Genomic DNA, 18,879 nt, shown 5'->3' with positions numbered 1-18,879 from the left:
TGTACACCTGTAACTTACATAATATTGTACATCAACTATACTTGAATAAAAAAATTACTAGAACTTCTTAGCTTTTACTTTATAAAGACAGATTTTTATGTACCATTTTTCCTCATTATACCAGTGAAGAAGAATGGGGGAAAAGTCCTTGAACCTGTAACTCATTTATATTTACTCCTTCTCCCAATTAATTAAAAAAATTAACATAACTGTAAAAGAATGATAAACAAATTTGCTGTTGTTAAGAGGTGCTTTTCCCCACTCTGGTTTTCCAGAATATCTATTATCATTCACAGTAAGATTGTCCTTAAAATAGAAAAAATTATTTTTTCAAGACATTATTCAATGTTCGTATTGTTCCAACCTAGGCTTAATGAGGAAGCAACCCTTCAAATTGCAACTACAGTTTTAAATATAAGACTGACATAAATGAAATATGGTGCTCTCCCAATGCCTCCCTAAAGAAGGAGCGGGGCCTAGTTTGTAGTCTTTAGCCCATAATCATTTCAGTGTAATGTAATGCAGCTGAACTGAGTGAACTCAAAATCATCATCTCACCTAAAAAGAACATGAGTTTGGTTAGTTAGTACCCACCCCAAACTAAACAGAGCTAAATTATCCCAAAACTGTTTTAAAATATTACTAAGTCCAATCGATTAGAAGGGAAGAGAGACTCTCCTTTGTTTGGGGGAAATAATTTTGATCTTTATGTGAAGCTGATGTCTTACAGTTAGAGTAGAATCAGTCAGCAGGAAGAACTTGCAGTAAGATATTAAGTCACGCTAATACACAACATCAAGTTGCTTTTCTTTTCATCTGGAAGCTAAGAGGCTTGGAACCACATTTTGCGTGTCTCAGCATGGGCCCAATATCTTCTTGAAAGAAATCAGCTGCATTAGAATGAAAGCGCCCTTGTTAACGGAAGCGGGTTGTTTATTCCTTTGTTTTTTATGTTTTATTTTGTTTTTCCCCCCAAAAGACAATGACCCATTCAGAATTTTCTGGAAATAGGTCTCTTTATGGTGTTGAAACTTTATTTATAGTTGAGAAGTTCTCTCTCCAAAGCACCAAACTTTTTCTTTCTTTAATAAAGTTAAAATATTTTTACTGTAAAAACTGAAACATGTAGAAAAGTATAATAAAGGAGTAAATGACGCACTCTTCTATATTTTTCAGGAGAAAATGAAGATCACCCGTAACTCCATCATCCAGAAATTACCACTCTTGCGTCTCTGGCCTTTCCACCTCTTCCAATTCTTCTACCACCTACATCTAAAGTTCAGTATTATAAATTTGTTTCTAATCCAGATAGAAACCCTTTGTTTTGCTTTTCCTACAGAGATGAAAGATATCAAAACAACACATTTAAAACTCTCTTCATGGTCCTTAGATAAGCCAAACTCTACTTCATTACCAGGAATTTTTCTACTTGCTTTGTGTTAATACAATTTAATTTCCAGAAATGTCACAGAAATGTCTGGAACAGAAATGTTCCAGAAATGTCACAGAAATGTTTCTTAACGCCCAGCAAGTGTTGGGGTCTTCATGGCACTTGTGTTCCAACTTCATTGACTGCGTTTAGAAGTTAGGCAGGGCCCCGAAGACATTTCTACAACCCCGTATGTTCCACATCCGAGAGAAAAGAAATGATGCGTGGATTTCTAGAGTCATGTATGTCATGTATGAGAATTACGTAAGTTAATATTTGTAACACGCCAGAACAGTGCCTGGCACACTCCACGTGTTTGATCACTTTAAATTCAATCAGCTGTATACACTTCTACTCTAACGGCCATTTAGAACCCACTTCCTAAAGCCACGTCACGACACAAACTCATCCTGCCAGATCCCACCTGATCTCAGGGAAAGCATGTCTTTTATGAGGTCGAAGTGTATAAACCTGACCTTTCTGTTCGTCAAATTCAGTTGACTATCAGCAATTTCCTACGCTCGCCCCTAACAGGAAGGCGGTACGCCCCGGCTCGATTCCCACTCTCCCAGGTTCCTGTCGCATTCCTGTGACAGCGACGGTGGAGCTGAGGAGCCGAGCGGGCCGGCCTGGGCCCGGTCCGCGACTCCGGCCACCTGTCCCCTCCCCCGGGAGGCCCGACCCCGCCGCCGGGGGTCCCGCACGCACCTGAAGAGTGGCCCGAGCTGTAGCAGGTGCAGCAGCAGCACGAGCGGCCGGTCGCGGCTGAAGTCGCGGTGCACGAAGAGGAGCGTGAGCTGCACAAGGGCGCAGGGCAGCAGTGAGAAGAGCAGCGTCAGCGCCTGCCACATGCCGTCCCCGCCCGAGCGGTAGGTGCTGCTCAGGTACAGCGCCGCCGTCGTCTCGGCCACGAACAGGAACACGGACGCCAGCACCGAGCCCGGGAATTTCATCTCCGCGCGTCAGCGGCGCGCACCGGCGACAGACGCGGTGGCGGTAGCGGTGGTGGTGGCGGCGGCGGCGGCTGCCCCGGGGGCTCCCGGCATGCCCGGCCCCAACTGCTCCCGCGCTTTGCGCTGCCCGCCAAGGGCGCGAGACCCGGGCCCTGGAGCTGGGCCTGGGGTCAAGCAAACCGGCGGGGCTGGGGCGGGGCGCGCGGCCGGGTCGGGCCACGCCCACGCGCACCGTGCGCCGCCCGCGCGCCTCAGTGCCCGCCGCGTCTCTGCGGTGACGATCCGTGTGCAGGCCGCGAACCCGCGCCCAGCTACAGCCCGCGCCGAGCCCCACAGGAGGCGGCGGGCCCCGCCGGCCCCGCGCGCAGCCGCTGGGTCCTAGAGCCCTTTGGTCGGCGCTCGCGTGGGAAACCGTCACATCCCTTCGAAAACCCGCAGCCCATGGGGCCCGGAATCGGGGTCAGGATGCCTTTCCAGCCCAGTCTCTCTTTTCTGGACCTAAATAACGCCTAATTCCTCAAAGGACCAGCGTTTCCGGTCACTTAAAAATAAGCAGACCACACAGATGCTTTTCAAAGTACAAGTGTATTATCACGCACCCAGGATGTACCTTTTCACTGGGCCAAGTCTGAAGCATTGCTTCCAAGGTGAAAGAGCATCTGTGATAATCCCTAAGAGCCAACGCTTTCTTTCGCAGAAAAACTGCCTTCCAAATATATATTCCTCTATAACTGATTAAATCAGCCAGGCGAAGACCAGGACCTAATAAGGAAATGGTTTTCTAGCCCACGCCATATCTCCCTCTACTTGCTGCTGTGTGCCAGCCCCAAGACTAACACAGTTCCTTTTCATTTATTGGAGCTGTGACAATCTTCTGGACATCAGGATGGGGTCAGCCCACCCTTGTCGCTCAGAGCTTGAGCAGTCACTAAACCTCTCTACAACTCGGGTTCTAACTGTTCCATAAGAAACTGCACTTGAATAATTGCAAGATCCCTTTCCCTGCTGAAATTAGGTGATTTCATCCATCTTCAGGCATCTCTGGCATTTTTCTATTTAGGAATATGATGGCAACACAAATAAAATGTGAAGATTCAGTAGGAATCAAGACAAAAATTGTAGAGAGAGAGAACATGAAGGGCTGTTTTTCTTCATTCTTCTGTGGCATGGGAAAATCTATTTATAAGAGTTAAGGGGAGGTATTCAGCTCACAGCTAAGTGCCAGGCCCATTCTCTAAAAGGATTACTAATATCTATTTATAGAACCCAGCAGGTCATCATGTCCTGGATCAAGATACACATACTGTCACAAGAACAGAATAGGCAGCAACACTCCACAGAGTATTCGTGTAATATTTTATTTGACACTTTCTTAAGTGTTAAAGGAAAAATTAATCTGTAGCTTAAAATTATTAGAGCACACTCAATATTTAGCATTAGATTTTATTTTTAAGGCAAAGGATTATCACAGGTTTTATATTATTAAGTAAACTGTCCATAAATATGCGGGGGGCAATAAGCCAGTAAATAACATTGCTTGAAACACTACAGAGTCCAGTTTATGGTGTATTATTTTCTACAGTACAAAACAAATACAGAAAACACATTTGGAAAGATCACAGTGCTCAGAACATTGTAACAGCAGTTTTAAAGACAGTGAGGTGCATCTCTTAAGCTTCTGACTCAACCCTGCTTCCAAAGAGATTTCACTGTACCATGCACTGACTGTGAGCAAGTCCCCCACCTAAGGGGAGGCAACATCAACTGACTGTAGCACTTCCCCTTCCAGGAACAACCAATAACAAAAAATCTGATGAGCATTGGCAAGTTGATCCTTTTCAGTCTGCACACCGGCTAACTTGCCCCAGTGACTATGTCTTTATGTATTATCGTTTGCCATTTTGTTCTTGAGAATAATGTATACATTCAAGCGTATGATTGCTAGTTTCCCTGTCAAATACCTAAATGGATTTTGACTAAAGATCAACTGAATGTCACGTATTGCATTATACTTTCTTGCTTGGACTGAAATACCCATTATTTTCTTAAAATATTATATACACAATAATAGACAGCTAGAAAGTGGTTTTTTGCTATAATAATACGTAATATACCAGAATACTTGAGAATTTGGTTTCATTATAAAATACAGTACTACAACATTTTGTGATATGGCAAAATATCTGACAGAATGTTCCGCTCTAAATTTAGATCTAACTGCTACAGATATGTCTTTGAAAGCGCTTCAAAGTACCCCTAAAGAAATATAATAATTAGCAATAGGTCGTAGAACCTGTTTTTGGCAAAAAAGGCATTTTTGAAGAAGCCTCTCATTTTGTGTGCAAGACTTTAAACGTTTTAGTTATATACAACACATAACTGGTGTGGGATTTAATGCTATTGGAAATTAGAATTTTAAAGTCATGATAACTAATCTGTAGTATTTGGTGTATTTTAAAATAAATTTATGTTTTTAACTGCATTTGTGCTGAGGCAAATGTATTGTAAAGAGTACAATTTTATTAATAATACGAATTTATTGAGCAGTTCTTCAAAATTCAATAGTACTTTAAATAATAGTATATATTCGTTCCTAAATACAGTTAGGAATAAGCAGTTATATTCTATGGACAGATTATTCTTTTGCATCCCCCCCCAAATAATTAAGGAATTACACTAGTTTACTAGTGAATGTGAAATGTATCATTAGAGAGGTGAGCTTTTTTTTTTCTCCAATGATACAATCATATTTCTGTAAGTATTGTGAATTGTGCAGAAAAATCTTTTTGGTGAAGTAAATTCTATTCACTTGGGAAATGCACATTCCAAAACTAGCACGTGGTGTTTGACTATTCCCCAGTATATGGCTTTGCTAAATGATTTCCCCTAATAATTGGATTCTACAAAATCCATTTTAAAAATTTGTGTTAATTTAGCGCCATTAAATCCATGAGATTAAAATTCAGACTTCTTTTCCAAGTAGAGCTCCCCCAGATGTTCAAAGTTGGGAAGGCTGTTACCTGTTTAGGGAATGGACTACCCTTCCTAATCAGACAGATTCTAAAGCCAAACTTTTGTACTTAGAATGTTCCACTCCTACTTCTGGAAAGTCTATATGAAACTCATGGTATAATTTGCGTTTTCAAGAGCGAAGGGATTCTACTGCTGCTAGAGTCTTCAGAAGACATCTCTAATATTGAAATACTAAAGTGCTAAAAAACAGAGACAAAACAGATCATTTAAATCAATCTTATTTAAATACATCCACATATAAGCATTACGACAGTCAACGTGGACCAAATTCAGCGACAGAAGTTGTTTAACTGGTAATTGCCACTTCAGTACAGATCGTAAAACAAAACTTACGGGGGCAGCGTCAGAGGTCCCACTAAAACAAAGGCAAAAAGATCATTTGCTAAAGATTGACAGTTGTCAAGTATAGTGTATATCTTCTTCAAACTGACTGCTGTCACAACTACTTTACACACTTTACAATAACAGTATACATTAAAGCATGTAAATTAACACCACACACAAAATATTTTTTTAAAAAGCATTAGCAGGAACGGTATTACTCTACTTATGAAACTCTATTCCGTGTTTACACATACACACACTCAGATGTTTCTCCCCTCATCTTTGTAGAGTTCTCATCATTTCTGAAAGAATGAGAGGAAGGTGTGTATTTGGGTACTTTCTGAAAATCTGGTCCACGTACAAGACATTACAGCCATCTGCTGGTTTCAATTTAGTAGGTGGTTCTAGATCAAGAAGACATATCTTGGCTCTCGGGTGATTCTGAATACAAAGAATAAGTAGAGATAGGCTCTGAGAAGAGTGGAGGAGGGGAAGACACAGTTTTCCTTACGCAGAGACACTTGTGGCAATTTCCAGAATTCTTGTCCCCAAAAGTGTAGTAAAGAATGACCTCAGGTTTTTGTGAGGGCAAGATAATTAATGGGGATAAATACTCAGGGACAGAACCATTGTTCTGGTATCTTTCATGGGCCTGGCGGGGTGGGCGGGGGGAGGCAAGGGGTGTTAGAACACCTCGGTAGGAAAAAAAAATATTATAAGCATACCATAAATGTACCATGCCAGACTAACCATGTTGTTATAGTGGTAGCTGGGTAACAGTCACACTCAGGAAGTGGAACCTTACAGACACAGAACTCAACTTCCAATAGGTTCCTTTACCCAAGAGAGTTTTCTCAGAGTCTGTGCTATGTTAGCACACCATGTAAATCTCCAAAAGGGGGTACAAGAATAGAACTTTCCTAACTTATTTCATCACCGAATCTATTTTTCCACAGGGCAGTTCTTGATCCTAGTGTCCTGCACTTGGGGAAACACCGCAGTACTCAAGTAACATGTAGCGTTTGGTTTCCATTTTCTCTTGTAACAACAAAAATACACATACGCTGTAGGAGGACCTTCTCAATACTGTGAAACAGCAGAGGGACACTAGCCCTGCTGTCCAACGCAACAGCCAACCCACATGTGGCTCTTGAGCACTTGAAGTGTGGCTAGTCCGACTGGAGATGTGTAGTAAGTGTAAAATACACACCAGATTTTGAAGAGTCAGTACCAAAAACCGTCAAATATCTCATTAATAACTTTATATTGATTACATGTTGAAATGATAATATTTTGGATAGACTGAGTTAAATCAACTACATCTTTAAAGTTAATTTCACTTTTTTCGCACTTTTAATGTGGCTGCTAGAAAATTTTAAAACTACATATGTGGTTCACATTTGCGGCTCTATGTGTTAAACTCACATCTGTTCTCTTCTACAAGATGGCTACTAACGGCTTTAACCTGGCAGCAGAAGTTTTAATGAAAATGAATGCTTAAGATAGACAACTCGAAGTATAACTAGAGCCCTCATTAATTACCTGGTAATTTATTAGAGAGCAGTTAACACACAATGAAGAGCCACTCATTAATGTTTACGCTTGCATATATCTGTTCATTCAGATACATCTCCGAGCTAAATGTGGGGTTTTATTTCATATGTGATTCTGACTCTAAGTCAGTCTCTCTCCCTCCCTCTCTCTCTCTTTCACACACACACAGACACACACACAAACTATTTCCTATAGGGACAAAAACAAAAAACCCAAACAGGAAACAAACAGGCAGTCCTTGCAAACTGTGTTTTCAGAGTCTTTGGCAGTCAAGGCTCGTGTATCTTTTTCCCTCTCTCCCTCTCCTTCCTGGATATTGTGTGTGGAGGAGAAAGGCAAGGAAAGAAAGGGTCATCTGCTCTTTTAATCATGCTATTCACCAACCCCCACCCCGGGCAAAGGATGAAAATATGGATGATTTGGTTTTCATTTTAAATTATTTTTTCAAATTCAGTTCAGGGGGGTAATGGGTACACAAACGCAAAAGAGGTGCAGGAAATTCTGCAGATAAGGGACTTTGCCATTTGTGGAGAAGTCCACGTGGAAATGACAAGGATCAGTACTTTGAGAAAATAAAAACAAATATATTTTCCACCCCAAAGGCCTCATCCATCAGGCCTCAATTCATTACCACTTGCAATTAAAGAAACAAGGAGAGAGAGGGCACCCTCCCCCAGTATGAGATTTATGATAATGCAGGAGGCCCAGATATTTAATGTAGCATGAACTTTGTTTTTTTTAATTTTCCCCACAGCAGTACAAATAAAATGACCAGGTTTCTTTATGGAGGAGAAGCAGGATAAACGCAGCCGTTGTTCTCCTCTCGTGAACAGCTGCACCCCGGCTAGCCTGTCTTGGACCTGTGATGTGACTGCAGAATGGGTCCAACTCCTTCCGCTGCTGACCTTGAGATCGGCCCTTCCACCCAGAGGGGAGTCCAGCCTTCCTGAGCCTGGAGCTCTTAGCTACCAACTGACGTGGATGGAAGAGATAAGGAGAAAGCCTGCCCTCCAGGTGACAGGAGGTCACATGATTAAGCAGACACAGGAAAAAAAAAAAATCAGAACCTACTATTTAAGAGGAGAAGGAGAACAAGAAGTTGCTGAATCAGGGGTGGTTTGGGATTAGTGGTCCCAGGAAGCAATAAAACCCATGACTAAGATGACTGGTTTTTAGCAGCAATGAACGTGCCTCCACAACTCACGCTGAGATGCTGGGCTGAGGCAAGCTTTCCTCCACCCACCCCCTTGTCTGCCTTCTCATTTGCTTTCCTTGCCAAGTTTATGCCAAAATCACCCGGCCTTGGCGAATATGAGGCTTCGTCATTTCTCTATCGATTTGGGACAGTGTTTCCTTCCAGGTCCCCAAAGGAAGGCCTTATATGCCGTGGAGAGTATATTTCTATTGCTCTATGTCATGCAGTTCTGAGGCCTGAATGAAAGTGCAGACCAAACTCAACTCCAAATTACTTTATTTCCCAGTTCATGTTTTCTCTGCAGACCTAGCCTGCAGCTCCTTTTCTCAAGTTACTGGCACTGTAATCCTTTGTTTCCAGTGAGCAAAATAAATATTTCCATTAAAAGGAGCTCCTCAGTGAACCAGCCTATTCATTTGTACTCAGCCGCAGTGAATCAGAACTTTCTGAGGCACAAATGCTATAGTCAGGATTGGTTCTAGAATATAAAGAACATACTTTGTTTTTACCCATCAAGTGATCCAGACTCCAAGCTCTGCATCCAGACAGGGAGATTCCATTTGGCTGAAATGCTTGCTTGAAGTCATAATTGAGCATGGTTTTGTATGCACGTAATAGGTACTTAAAACATAGCTTCCCTTTTAAACATATAAAGGACCTGCCTATTATAAAACTCTCTTATATCCATTTTATCACTGACTACCCTGTGAGGTGGAGAGGGTGATGATGGTGATTATAGCTGCCCATGGAGGTCACCGAGCAAGGATTTGAGATTTCCAAAACAGGGCTCTTTGCATTACTAATGTTTTTTCTTTTAATCATGTGTTCCCTGAACATGGCTATAAATCACAAACTTACATTTGTTGCATTGAAATTATTGAGATTTGCTCTCTACAGAAATTGAAACAATTTGAACAGTGTCTTGATTAAAATCTTAAGTGTGTCAAAGAAAGTTAAAGATACAAATTGCCATGGAAAAGTTCCAATTTAGCACAGGCCAAGAAAATGACTCTGTTTCTCAGAGTTATCAGAAAGTGAATACAATTATCTTAATAGTGTAGTCAATTACCTAAAGAAGCACAGGGGAATATATGCTCTCAAACCTCTGTTCTCAGTTACCAGGTTACAAATGGAATAAAAAAGTAAAATCTGATGACTGAAATGGGATTAGGCAAAATAAAGATACATGGCAGGGGGTACATGAAAGAGAAGGTACATAATTGTGTTAATGAAACAAAATACACGGAGTTGTAATATTTTCCAAAACTTCCTGTTCTCCAAGTATAACGCAGTCTCCCCCATTGTTGAGAGATTCTTTCAATCTACCCTCAAATTTCCACTGTTACCTTCAGGTTTATAATTGTTCGCGTCACATATAGTAAATAACATTAAAGTTATACTAGTGGTGGTGAAAATCCCCTCATAGCCTTCAAGAGGCAACACCAGCGCTATTCAGAAAAGAATATTACATTGAAGGGAACAGCTTGGTTAATTAAACAAGAAGTGACATGCCACACTTTTCTACAGCAACACTAAAGGGTCTTTTTCCCATTTCTTGGGAAAACAAGATAGAAGAAGACCTACCCAAAGTTGTAATTCTACTCTCTCAGGAAAATAAAAACGTTCAACATGTTTAAGTGCTAAACAAGCCTACCCTTGTTTCTAATTTACTGAGGTGTCAATTCATAAAGATACAAACATGGCCTTTTCTTGGATTTGACAAAATGGTTGTCTTTTCACAACGATTAGCACAACAACATCCTGTGAGACTTTGGATCAATTACGTAAATCACCTTGAAGTGTTGCTGGACGATGAAAAAAGCATGCGTTCTATATAAAGCCCTGTATATTGAATGCTTATTACCGTCAGCCTATAGGGGTCAGATGAAATGAATTTAAATCCAGATGGTGGAAAGCAGCTACCACTCTCATTTCAAAAGGAGACTACTTTGTAGAAGGCATTTTGTCTTAAGGCTTTCTGAGAGGTCCTTGACCGTTCATGAAAGAACTTGTAGAACCCAACTTTGGGAGTCACCTGAAAGCTGCTATTTATGTGGTATTGCCCCAATCTGAGTATGTTCAAAGATGAACAATTGAGGCCAATTTTATATACTTATATCTGAGGATGTGAAAATGAAACAATGAGCTACAAACGTGCATGCTTTTCAAAACCACTTTGTCCTAGTTTGTTCTGATGAGTGCAAACATAAAGAAAGTCAGAAAATATCCAGACAGTTCTTACCTTTCTTCAGCCCCAGATTCTTTGAGAATCTTGTGAATGCTAGAGATCCTCTTCCCAGAAAAAAAGAGCGTGCGCGCGCGCGCGCACACACACACACACACACACATTTTTAGGCAACAAAATATTCCCCAACTCCTCCCAAAGTTCATCTACGAATCAAGAAGTTAGGAACTACTGAACTGAATAAGCGCTTAGGTATCTATCTATCTATCTATCTAGACACATATCTAGATATATATACATCCTGATGTAAACCTAAGCACTTAATGATACATATTCTACATCTATCACGTATATCCAAATATTTAATGACTATTTAAATAATTGGTAAATCTTATACAGTATGCAATTTCCTCCTCACTCTGATATATGTAATTGACACTGACCAAATTCTAGAAAATGGATAAACTCATGTTCTGAGTATTGAAGTGACAGATGCTCCCACAATGTTCTGGAAACCACTATTTACTTGAAGTAGTTTTACAGCTTCTATGTGTTTATGGCAGGGCTGAATTTAATATGACAACTTGGCTCACTGGGTACTGTAGACAAATTCTAGTGGAGCCTGTGTCTTGGAGGGTAAGGTGATCAGCCAGGGAGTTCACGCATCTCTTAATCTTACAGTATAAAATTGAGCAGTGTTCTTTTCATAATCACTGGTCCCTTTCTAGGCCACTGGGTGCCTGTCCCAGGGGACACAGTATTCCATCCAAGGCGGAAATGACCCACCTTCGTAGTGGTTACCCTGATCTTTGAGATGAGTGATTTTTTCCACGAGTATATTTTACAGTTCAGCTAATAGCTTCATAGGGATTACATAAGCATTTAAAAAATTACTAACAATAGACGGTACACAGCTTATGCTTCAAATTGAGAAAAACACTTGACAGTGTAACACTTGCTACAGTATTTGCTAGCCTGTGAATTTTGCTATTCTAATTGAGCTTTCGGAAAGAAAAAGGAACCCAGGAAGAGAGACGCTCTAAGACCTAAGGGAACTTGGAATTTGGGGGTTTAAACTAAGTTATGATATGATCTCTTTAAAGTGCCCAGGGTAATGCTAAAAAATAGATTCATATGCAAATTTCTCCATTCATTAAAAATCATGAATTTCAATAAGTAAAGGCAAAGGACAACCAAGAGTTTCCCTTTTTGTCCTTCGGCAACCTGACACGCCCCTCCTAGCAGTTTTAGCTGGGCAATTACTTTAGTTTTCTGATCGTCTTTATTTCTGAATTTAGGGGTGGAGGGCACCCACAAATGGTCAAATTCTCTCTCCAATTGCAAAGGTATTTTTGGCATTTCATTGCCATAGTCCACATTTCAATTTTGTTTTCTGTCCCGCAAGTGAAAGACAGATGATTTCTCTTTCCCTTTTTCCTCTGATCTCTGGTCTCACATCTATTCCCTCAACAATTCCATCTCCAGGGGTTTTAGAAGAGTTGTGGTGTCTTTATGTTTGCAGGTTCTCACACTGTTCTCCCTTCAATCAGGTATCATGCTGCCTTCACCTGCTTGCTCCCTCCCTTCCTTCCGACAGCCATGTTAAGGCTAATGGTTGTGATACCATTGAATGTGGCTTATGTGGAAACTGCCTCAGGTAGTAGGCTCAGGAAATCTCAGGAACCTTCTGCAGGGCCACAGTGGGACACGGAGCCTTCTAAACAAAGACGCTGAAGAGAGGGAACTCAGCCTGGTTGGGCTGCAGCAGATCGATCAGAAAGCACACCGTCCCGGAGAAGCCTTCATACAAGCTGTATATACTTTCAAGGACCCGGGAACCAGCCTTGAATTCCTCGGTAAATAAAAATTCAGCAAACCTAAGAGAAGGAGAAAATATGAACAGTTTTCACATGAGTGTTTCCATATTATTGGCCCTGGGTTGCTTCTTCCTCCTCTCCGCTAAGTTCAAGTTTTAGCATCATTCTCTTTCCAGACGTGTATAATACCTGAAGGAAGCCTTCTTCCCTGTTAAAAAACGGAGAAGCCATTATGCCATTGTGTATGTTTCACAACAGATATGCTGCCAAGTAAATTCAACTATTTTCAGCATTTGCAAAGCAAAGCAGTTTCTGAGGATTTCATTCCTTCTGTCATCCGATAATTAAAAGTAAAAAAGACAGATAAATAGCCATACTTCTATTTATCTTGAATAGAAGCAAGCTGATATAGGCCTCTGCCTTTAAAAAACGTAAATATGCTGTGTTTCTGCAGGCATATTTTTTCTGAGCTAGGTTTCATTTATATGTGATACAGAGCAGAGACTGAAAATAAATGGGCAAGATTTTATACAATCTGTGCTTTGGGCAAACAAAAGAATAAGATGAATGGGAAAAGGCAAGCAACACTTTATAATCATGACATCAAACAGCAAACTCAGCTACAAGATAGATTATTTTTAGGACACCTGCCTTAAAAATAAATCACTGACCTCTAAATTCTCTATGAGAGATCTTTTTTTCTTTTACCTGTATTTGCCACAAAGCCTATTCAAATCATTTATAATGAGTAACATTTTTAGTAGCTTACAGGTTTTAAAGTGCTGTCACCTCTTTACAGACTTGCTCTACCCATTCCCATCAACAACAAAAATAATCACTAATTCAGAGGCTAGAGCTCACAGGTTGAAAAGGCCTGACAGCTGATTCTGCCGTAAATTTAGATTATTGCTACTACATAGGGGGTCCTATGAAGAGTAATTACTTGTTTGATCTTTTTAGGGCTCTTAGAATTGACGCTAGCTTAAAATAAATCAGCAGGAAACATACTGCAATTCTGTCTGGGACAATTTTTCTCTCAACTGTTTTCCTGAATATGCAACAATTTTTAATGGAAGTCAAAATTTTAAACAGTAGAATAATGATGCATCTTAAGAGTTAATTCAAAATTTGTAATTACACACTGAAACTTCGTGGTACAGCTTCAAGGGTCTTAACTGTTTTAGTGCTACGGATCATTTGGCAGCCTGGACTCCTTCTCAGAAGAAAAAAAAAGTCTTCAAATATGTAAAGAAAAATACACAGGATTCCCAAGGAAATTAATTATATTAAAGCATGGTTAGCAAAAATTTTTCAACCGAATTTGTGATACAGTGATATATGGATTCTTTATTAACACATTAAATAACAAGATCTAGTAGTGGGTCTAATAACTGCTGACATTTCTAAGTAGTGATGGGAGTAAAATATATTTCACAATATCTGCAACAAGACTAATAACATGAGAATATCTATGACATCTATTGGTGACAGAGTCACAGCTACTGCGAATTCAGAATCGAAGGAAATGCTACATTTCAGCTTGAAATGTAATACTTTTCTCAAGTAAACTCACGAATCCTAGATTGCGAAGCCCTGGTGTAGCAGGAAGAGGAAGGGCTTTGGGGTTGCAATATGCAACTCTGATAATTTCAAGTTAGATGACCTTTGGCAAATTTCTTAATCTGACTTTAAAACGGTGAAGTTGCAGAATTGCATAAGATTATCTGTAAAGATCAAAGATACCATATATTATGGCTCTGAGCAAAGAGCAAGCATTCCATACATGGTAAACAGAATTTTTTCACAAAAACATAGTATAGCAGAATATTTGTAAAATAGAGACAACCATCCCACCACATTTTAAGAGAAATCCACAGTTAATTTTGCTCCCTCCTCTGACCTTTTTCCCCCCTAGGGTTAGATTTATTTATTACATTATTGAAATCAGAGTCTGTATAATATTTAGTATCCTACATTTTTTAATTTAAAAGTAATATGAGGGGGTTTCCCTGGTGGCGCAGTGGTTGAGAACCTGCCTGCCAATGCAGAGGACACGGGTTCGAGCCCTGGTCTGGGAAGATCCCACATGCCGCGGAGCAACTGGGCCCGTGAGCCGCAGTTACTGAGCCTGCGCGTCTGGAGCCTGTGCTCCGCAATAACAGAGGCCGCAAGAGTGAGAGGCCCGCGCACTGCGATGAAGAGTGGCCCCCGCTCGCCACAACTAGAGAAAGCCCTCGCACAGAAACGAAGACCCAACACACCCAAAAATAAATAAATAAATTTAAAAAAAAAAGTAATATGATGAACATTTTTTGTGCTTTTCAAAATAACTTCTAAATGATATATAGCAATTTACAAGAGTACCAGCAATGTGTGAGAGTAGCAGTTTCATTGTATTCTGACCTATACAACATGTTATCATACTAAAGTGAAAATGATTGTTTCCAAAATCTACCCAATGGTGCAAAATTCAAACTAACAAATTCATTTTTCTAAAAAACTCTGTCAAAATAGAAGTCAGAATGGTAATTATGGAACTAATAAGAATTACAGACACTGATAACATTACATATCAAAGCCTACTGACTATGACCAAAACTGAACTCAGAGGAAAATTCATTGATCTGAGTTGTTGTTGATGTTATAAAGATGGAAGGTATTCTAATTAAGCACATTTTAAAAACTGTAGAAAATAACAAAATAAAGGGAAGGAACACTGGAAAACCAAAAATAAAGGCAGAAAACAATGTATTAGGAAGCAAAAGAGAAAAACAAAAATAATTAATAAAAACCAAAAGCCAGTTCCTTGAAAGGATAAGCAACATAGACAAAATGCTGGTGTGTCTGGCCAAAAAGGAAAACCATTAGGAATGTGAAATGGCATGTAATCACAGACATGGGAAATTTTAAATATCATGGAACTATATACTGTTAGAACTTTATGTCAAACATTCGAAAATACATATGAACTAGATGCTTTTATAGTAGTTTATTCACTACCAAAAATAATTCAAAAAGAGGTAGAAAACCTGAATAATTAAATAATCATAGAAGAAACTTAAAAGGTGGTCAAATATTTTTCTGGAACCATAAATTCCAACTCTGTGTTAAAAGAGTAGTAGGCGATGACCAAGTAATGTTTATTCCAGGAAGGTACATATTGTTTGACTTTACTGTTTTAGGAATGGCCAAAGGAAGTCTCCCCAATTTGGACCACACCATATTTAACTTTGAGTTATGATGAAGTGGAAATTTCAGTACACTAAACAATTAAATGCAATGCCCAAACAATATTCAGATATTACCCGCACATTTTCAGTCTTTACCTGTAAGTGAGAAATTTAAGTTGTCTGAAGGGCCCTGTAATCCCAGACTTATAATTAAGACTCTGTAAACTAGGACCAGTCTCCCAGAAAAATAGAGGGGTTGTTCTGATTCTTTTTAATAGGCTTTCTAGAGAATGACAACCCCGATGAAATTTATTCCAAAGGTGATATCACATTAGCCTAAGTAAGATCCCAAATGACTTTTTTCCCCTATATTTGGGAAATAAAGGGTCAGGTTGCAACCTAAACAGATTAGGGAGCCATGAATCAAAATATATTAACAGACTTCCAAAACAATGGAGCTACAAATGGGGGACTCACATATGTTAGTATTTTTCCTTCTGTGCATACATGCAAATATCATAAAGGGTATTTTATGGTTTTTTTTAAAGATCGAATATTAGATAAATTGCCTTGGGAAGACCTCTCTGACAAAATGACTTTTGAGTGATGGTCTGAATGAAGTGAGAGAACTGGGACATATACGTAGAAAGTGAACATCACAGGTGAAGGAGACCAAAACTTCAAAGGCCTTGAGGTAGATTGTACCTGGCATCTTAACAGAGTCACAAGGAAGCCACTGTGGTGCAAAGAACCAGGAGCAAGACAAGTAGGGCATGATATCAGAGACGTAATGGGAGGCAAGATCCTGGAGGGCTTTTTGTTCAGAGAACAGACTTTGGCTTTTACTCTGATTCATGTGGGAAGCCATCAGATTATCCTGAACAGAGGAGTGTCATAATCCAACATGATACACATTATAAGAAGCAAATTTAAAAGATCACGGTGAAACACAGACTCACTCTTAATGAAATCAGCATAAAGGCAAGGATGTTTATTATCCTTATTTTTATTGAACGTTGTTATGGAGATTCTGACCCATGTGATAGGAAATGAAAAAAAAAAGAGTATATAGTTGAGAATGGAAGTAACAAAATTATAATTATTTGCAGATAATATGTGTGCCTACTTAGAAAACCCAATGGAATCTAACAGAAAGATTAATGGAGTTCAGTAAGGTGGCCAGATATATCATTTTGATATTTATCAAAACTAAGATGTTTGTAAGATACAATGCAGATTTATATGAGAGAAGGGCGTCTTAGATTGCTAAACTGCAATAATATGTATGTTTTTTAAAGTCTTCATAAATGCCAGTAATAAATAACCTGAAAATATAGGGGAGGAAAAGATTCCACTCACAATCCTGGAAACATAAAATACATAGTAATAAAATTAACAAGAAGCATACAAGTCCTTCTTCATAAGATCAAAACTTTACCAAATGACATTTTTACAAACTTAAATAAAGGGAAAACATACCATACTCTTGGATGGAAAAACTCAATATTCTAAAAATGTGAGTTCTCACTAAGTAACATATAAATTCATTGAAATTCCAATCAAATGTCCGTAGGATTTTTTTAATTTTTGAAAAATTGACTCTAAAATACAATTGGAAGAATAAATGAGAGAGAGCAGCTAAGAAAAACTAGAAATAAATGAATAATGAAATATAGAAAGTCCAGAAACAAACCCACACATTTATATAAATTCAGTTTATGATAAAACTGGAATTTCAAATGATTGGGGTAATTAGCCAACAGATGTTATGGGAAAGTTTTGTTTTTTCATTAGAAAACACAAAGATAGATATCCATCTGACACTATTTTAAAAAGTAAGCTCTAAACGAATCAATGATTTAAAAGTTAAAGTAACTTCTAAATTGGTGGGAGAGATGGGTGAAGGGGTACAAATTTATTTTAAAAATGAAAATAAAATCATAAAAGTATTAAAAGTCAGTGTAAATTGATATTTTTATAATCTTAGAGTGGAAAAGGTCTTTTTAACTATAACACAAAGTCCAGAAATCTTGAAAGTTTGTCAACTTTATCAAGAAAAATACTTAACATTTTCATCTGGCAAAAGACCATGAGCTAAGTTGAAAGAAAAATGGCAAAGTAGAAAAATATTTACATCATATATTGACAAAGAGTTACAGTCCTCAAAATAAGCATCACAATAGGAAAAAATGGGCAAAAGACAAAGACAGTTTAAAATGCCTCTGGATTTAACGACTTCAATTAAAAAATTTTTCTCATAGTGCACAGAAAGGTATGTATTGGATATTTGGGACAATTTTGTTTGTATTAGTAAAGATTGCACATATACCAAGTGTCCATTACTTAAAGATTGGTTAAATTAATCATGGTACAACTATAATAAATAACTATATAGTCATTAAAACAATGAGATAGATCTATACAAACTGAAATAAAGGATGTCCCTTAAAAATTGTTTATTTAAAATTATAAACTGCAAACAGTATGTATAGTACTGTTACACATACATAATTGTAGGATCTTATTAATATGTACGTATAATACATACATATATATATATAGGAACATACATTCATGCATAGAGAAATGTCTAGAATGATATAACTCAAACTGTTAGTGATAATAACAGTGAACACTTACATTGCAGTTACTATGGGCCAGGCACTGTTCTAAATGATAAATGAGGCCATTATGCTAAGTGAAATAAGCCAGTCACAAAAAGACAAATACTCCATGATAACACTTACATGAGGAATGTACAACAGTCAGTCAAGCTCACAGAAGCAGAGAATACAACGAGGGCTGCCAAAGGCTGGGGTGGGGGAGGGGAAATGGGGAGTTTTTGCTCAATGGGTATAAAGTTTGTTACTGAAGGTGAATAAGTTCTAGAGATCTGCTGTCCAACATTGTGTCTATAGCTAACAAGATATTACTGTACATTTTAAAACATGCTAAGAGAATAGATCTCATATTAAGCGTTCTCACCACAATAAAAAAAAAAATCGCAAATATACATATCCTTTGGCCCAGTAATTCCACTTCCAGGGATTTACTTACAGATATACCCATACGTGAACAAAATGATATATGTACAAGGTTTTTCATCATAGCATTATACGTAATGCAAAATATTGGAAAGAATCCAAATTGCCCTCCATATGGGACTGGTTAAATAAACTATGGCTCATTCAGAAGATGTAATACTATGCAGCAATAAAA

General features: G+C 38.7%; 2 protein-coding genes across 2 annotated transcripts in view; both read right to left on the bottom strand.

Annotated features, from left to right (window-relative positions):
- Nucleotides 1-2,382, bottom strand: part of XK (X-linked Kx blood group antigen, Kell and VPS13A binding protein) — a 57,351-nt gene extending 54,969 nt beyond the window's left edge. Inside the window, exon 1 of the mRNA XM_068533697.1 lies at nt 2,138-2,382. Within this exon, the coding sequence (XP_068389798.1) occupies nt 2,138-2,382 (245 nt within the window). The remainder of the gene's footprint in view (nt 1-2,137) is intronic.
- A 9,199-nt stretch (nt 2,383-11,581) lies between these two features.
- The window catches only part of LANCL3 (LanC like family member 3), a 93,425-nt gene continuing 86,127 nt past the window's right edge, over nt 11,582-18,879 (bottom strand). Inside the window, exon 5 of the mRNA XM_068533622.1 lies at nt 11,582-12,550. Coding sequence (XP_068389723.1) covers nt 12,391-12,550 — 160 coding nt within the window. The 3' untranslated portion in view covers nt 11,582-12,390. The remainder of the gene's footprint in view (nt 12,551-18,879) is intronic.

Source organism: Eschrichtius robustus, chromosome X (assembly GCF_028021215.1).
Source record: "Eschrichtius robustus isolate mEscRob2 chromosome X, mEscRob2.pri, whole genome shotgun sequence".
Taxonomy (NCBI): Eukaryota; Metazoa; Chordata; class Mammalia; order Artiodactyla; family Eschrichtiidae; genus Eschrichtius; species Eschrichtius robustus.
The sequence above is the reverse complement of the archived record's forward strand: the minus strand, read 5'-3'. Positions and strand labels throughout refer to the sequence as shown.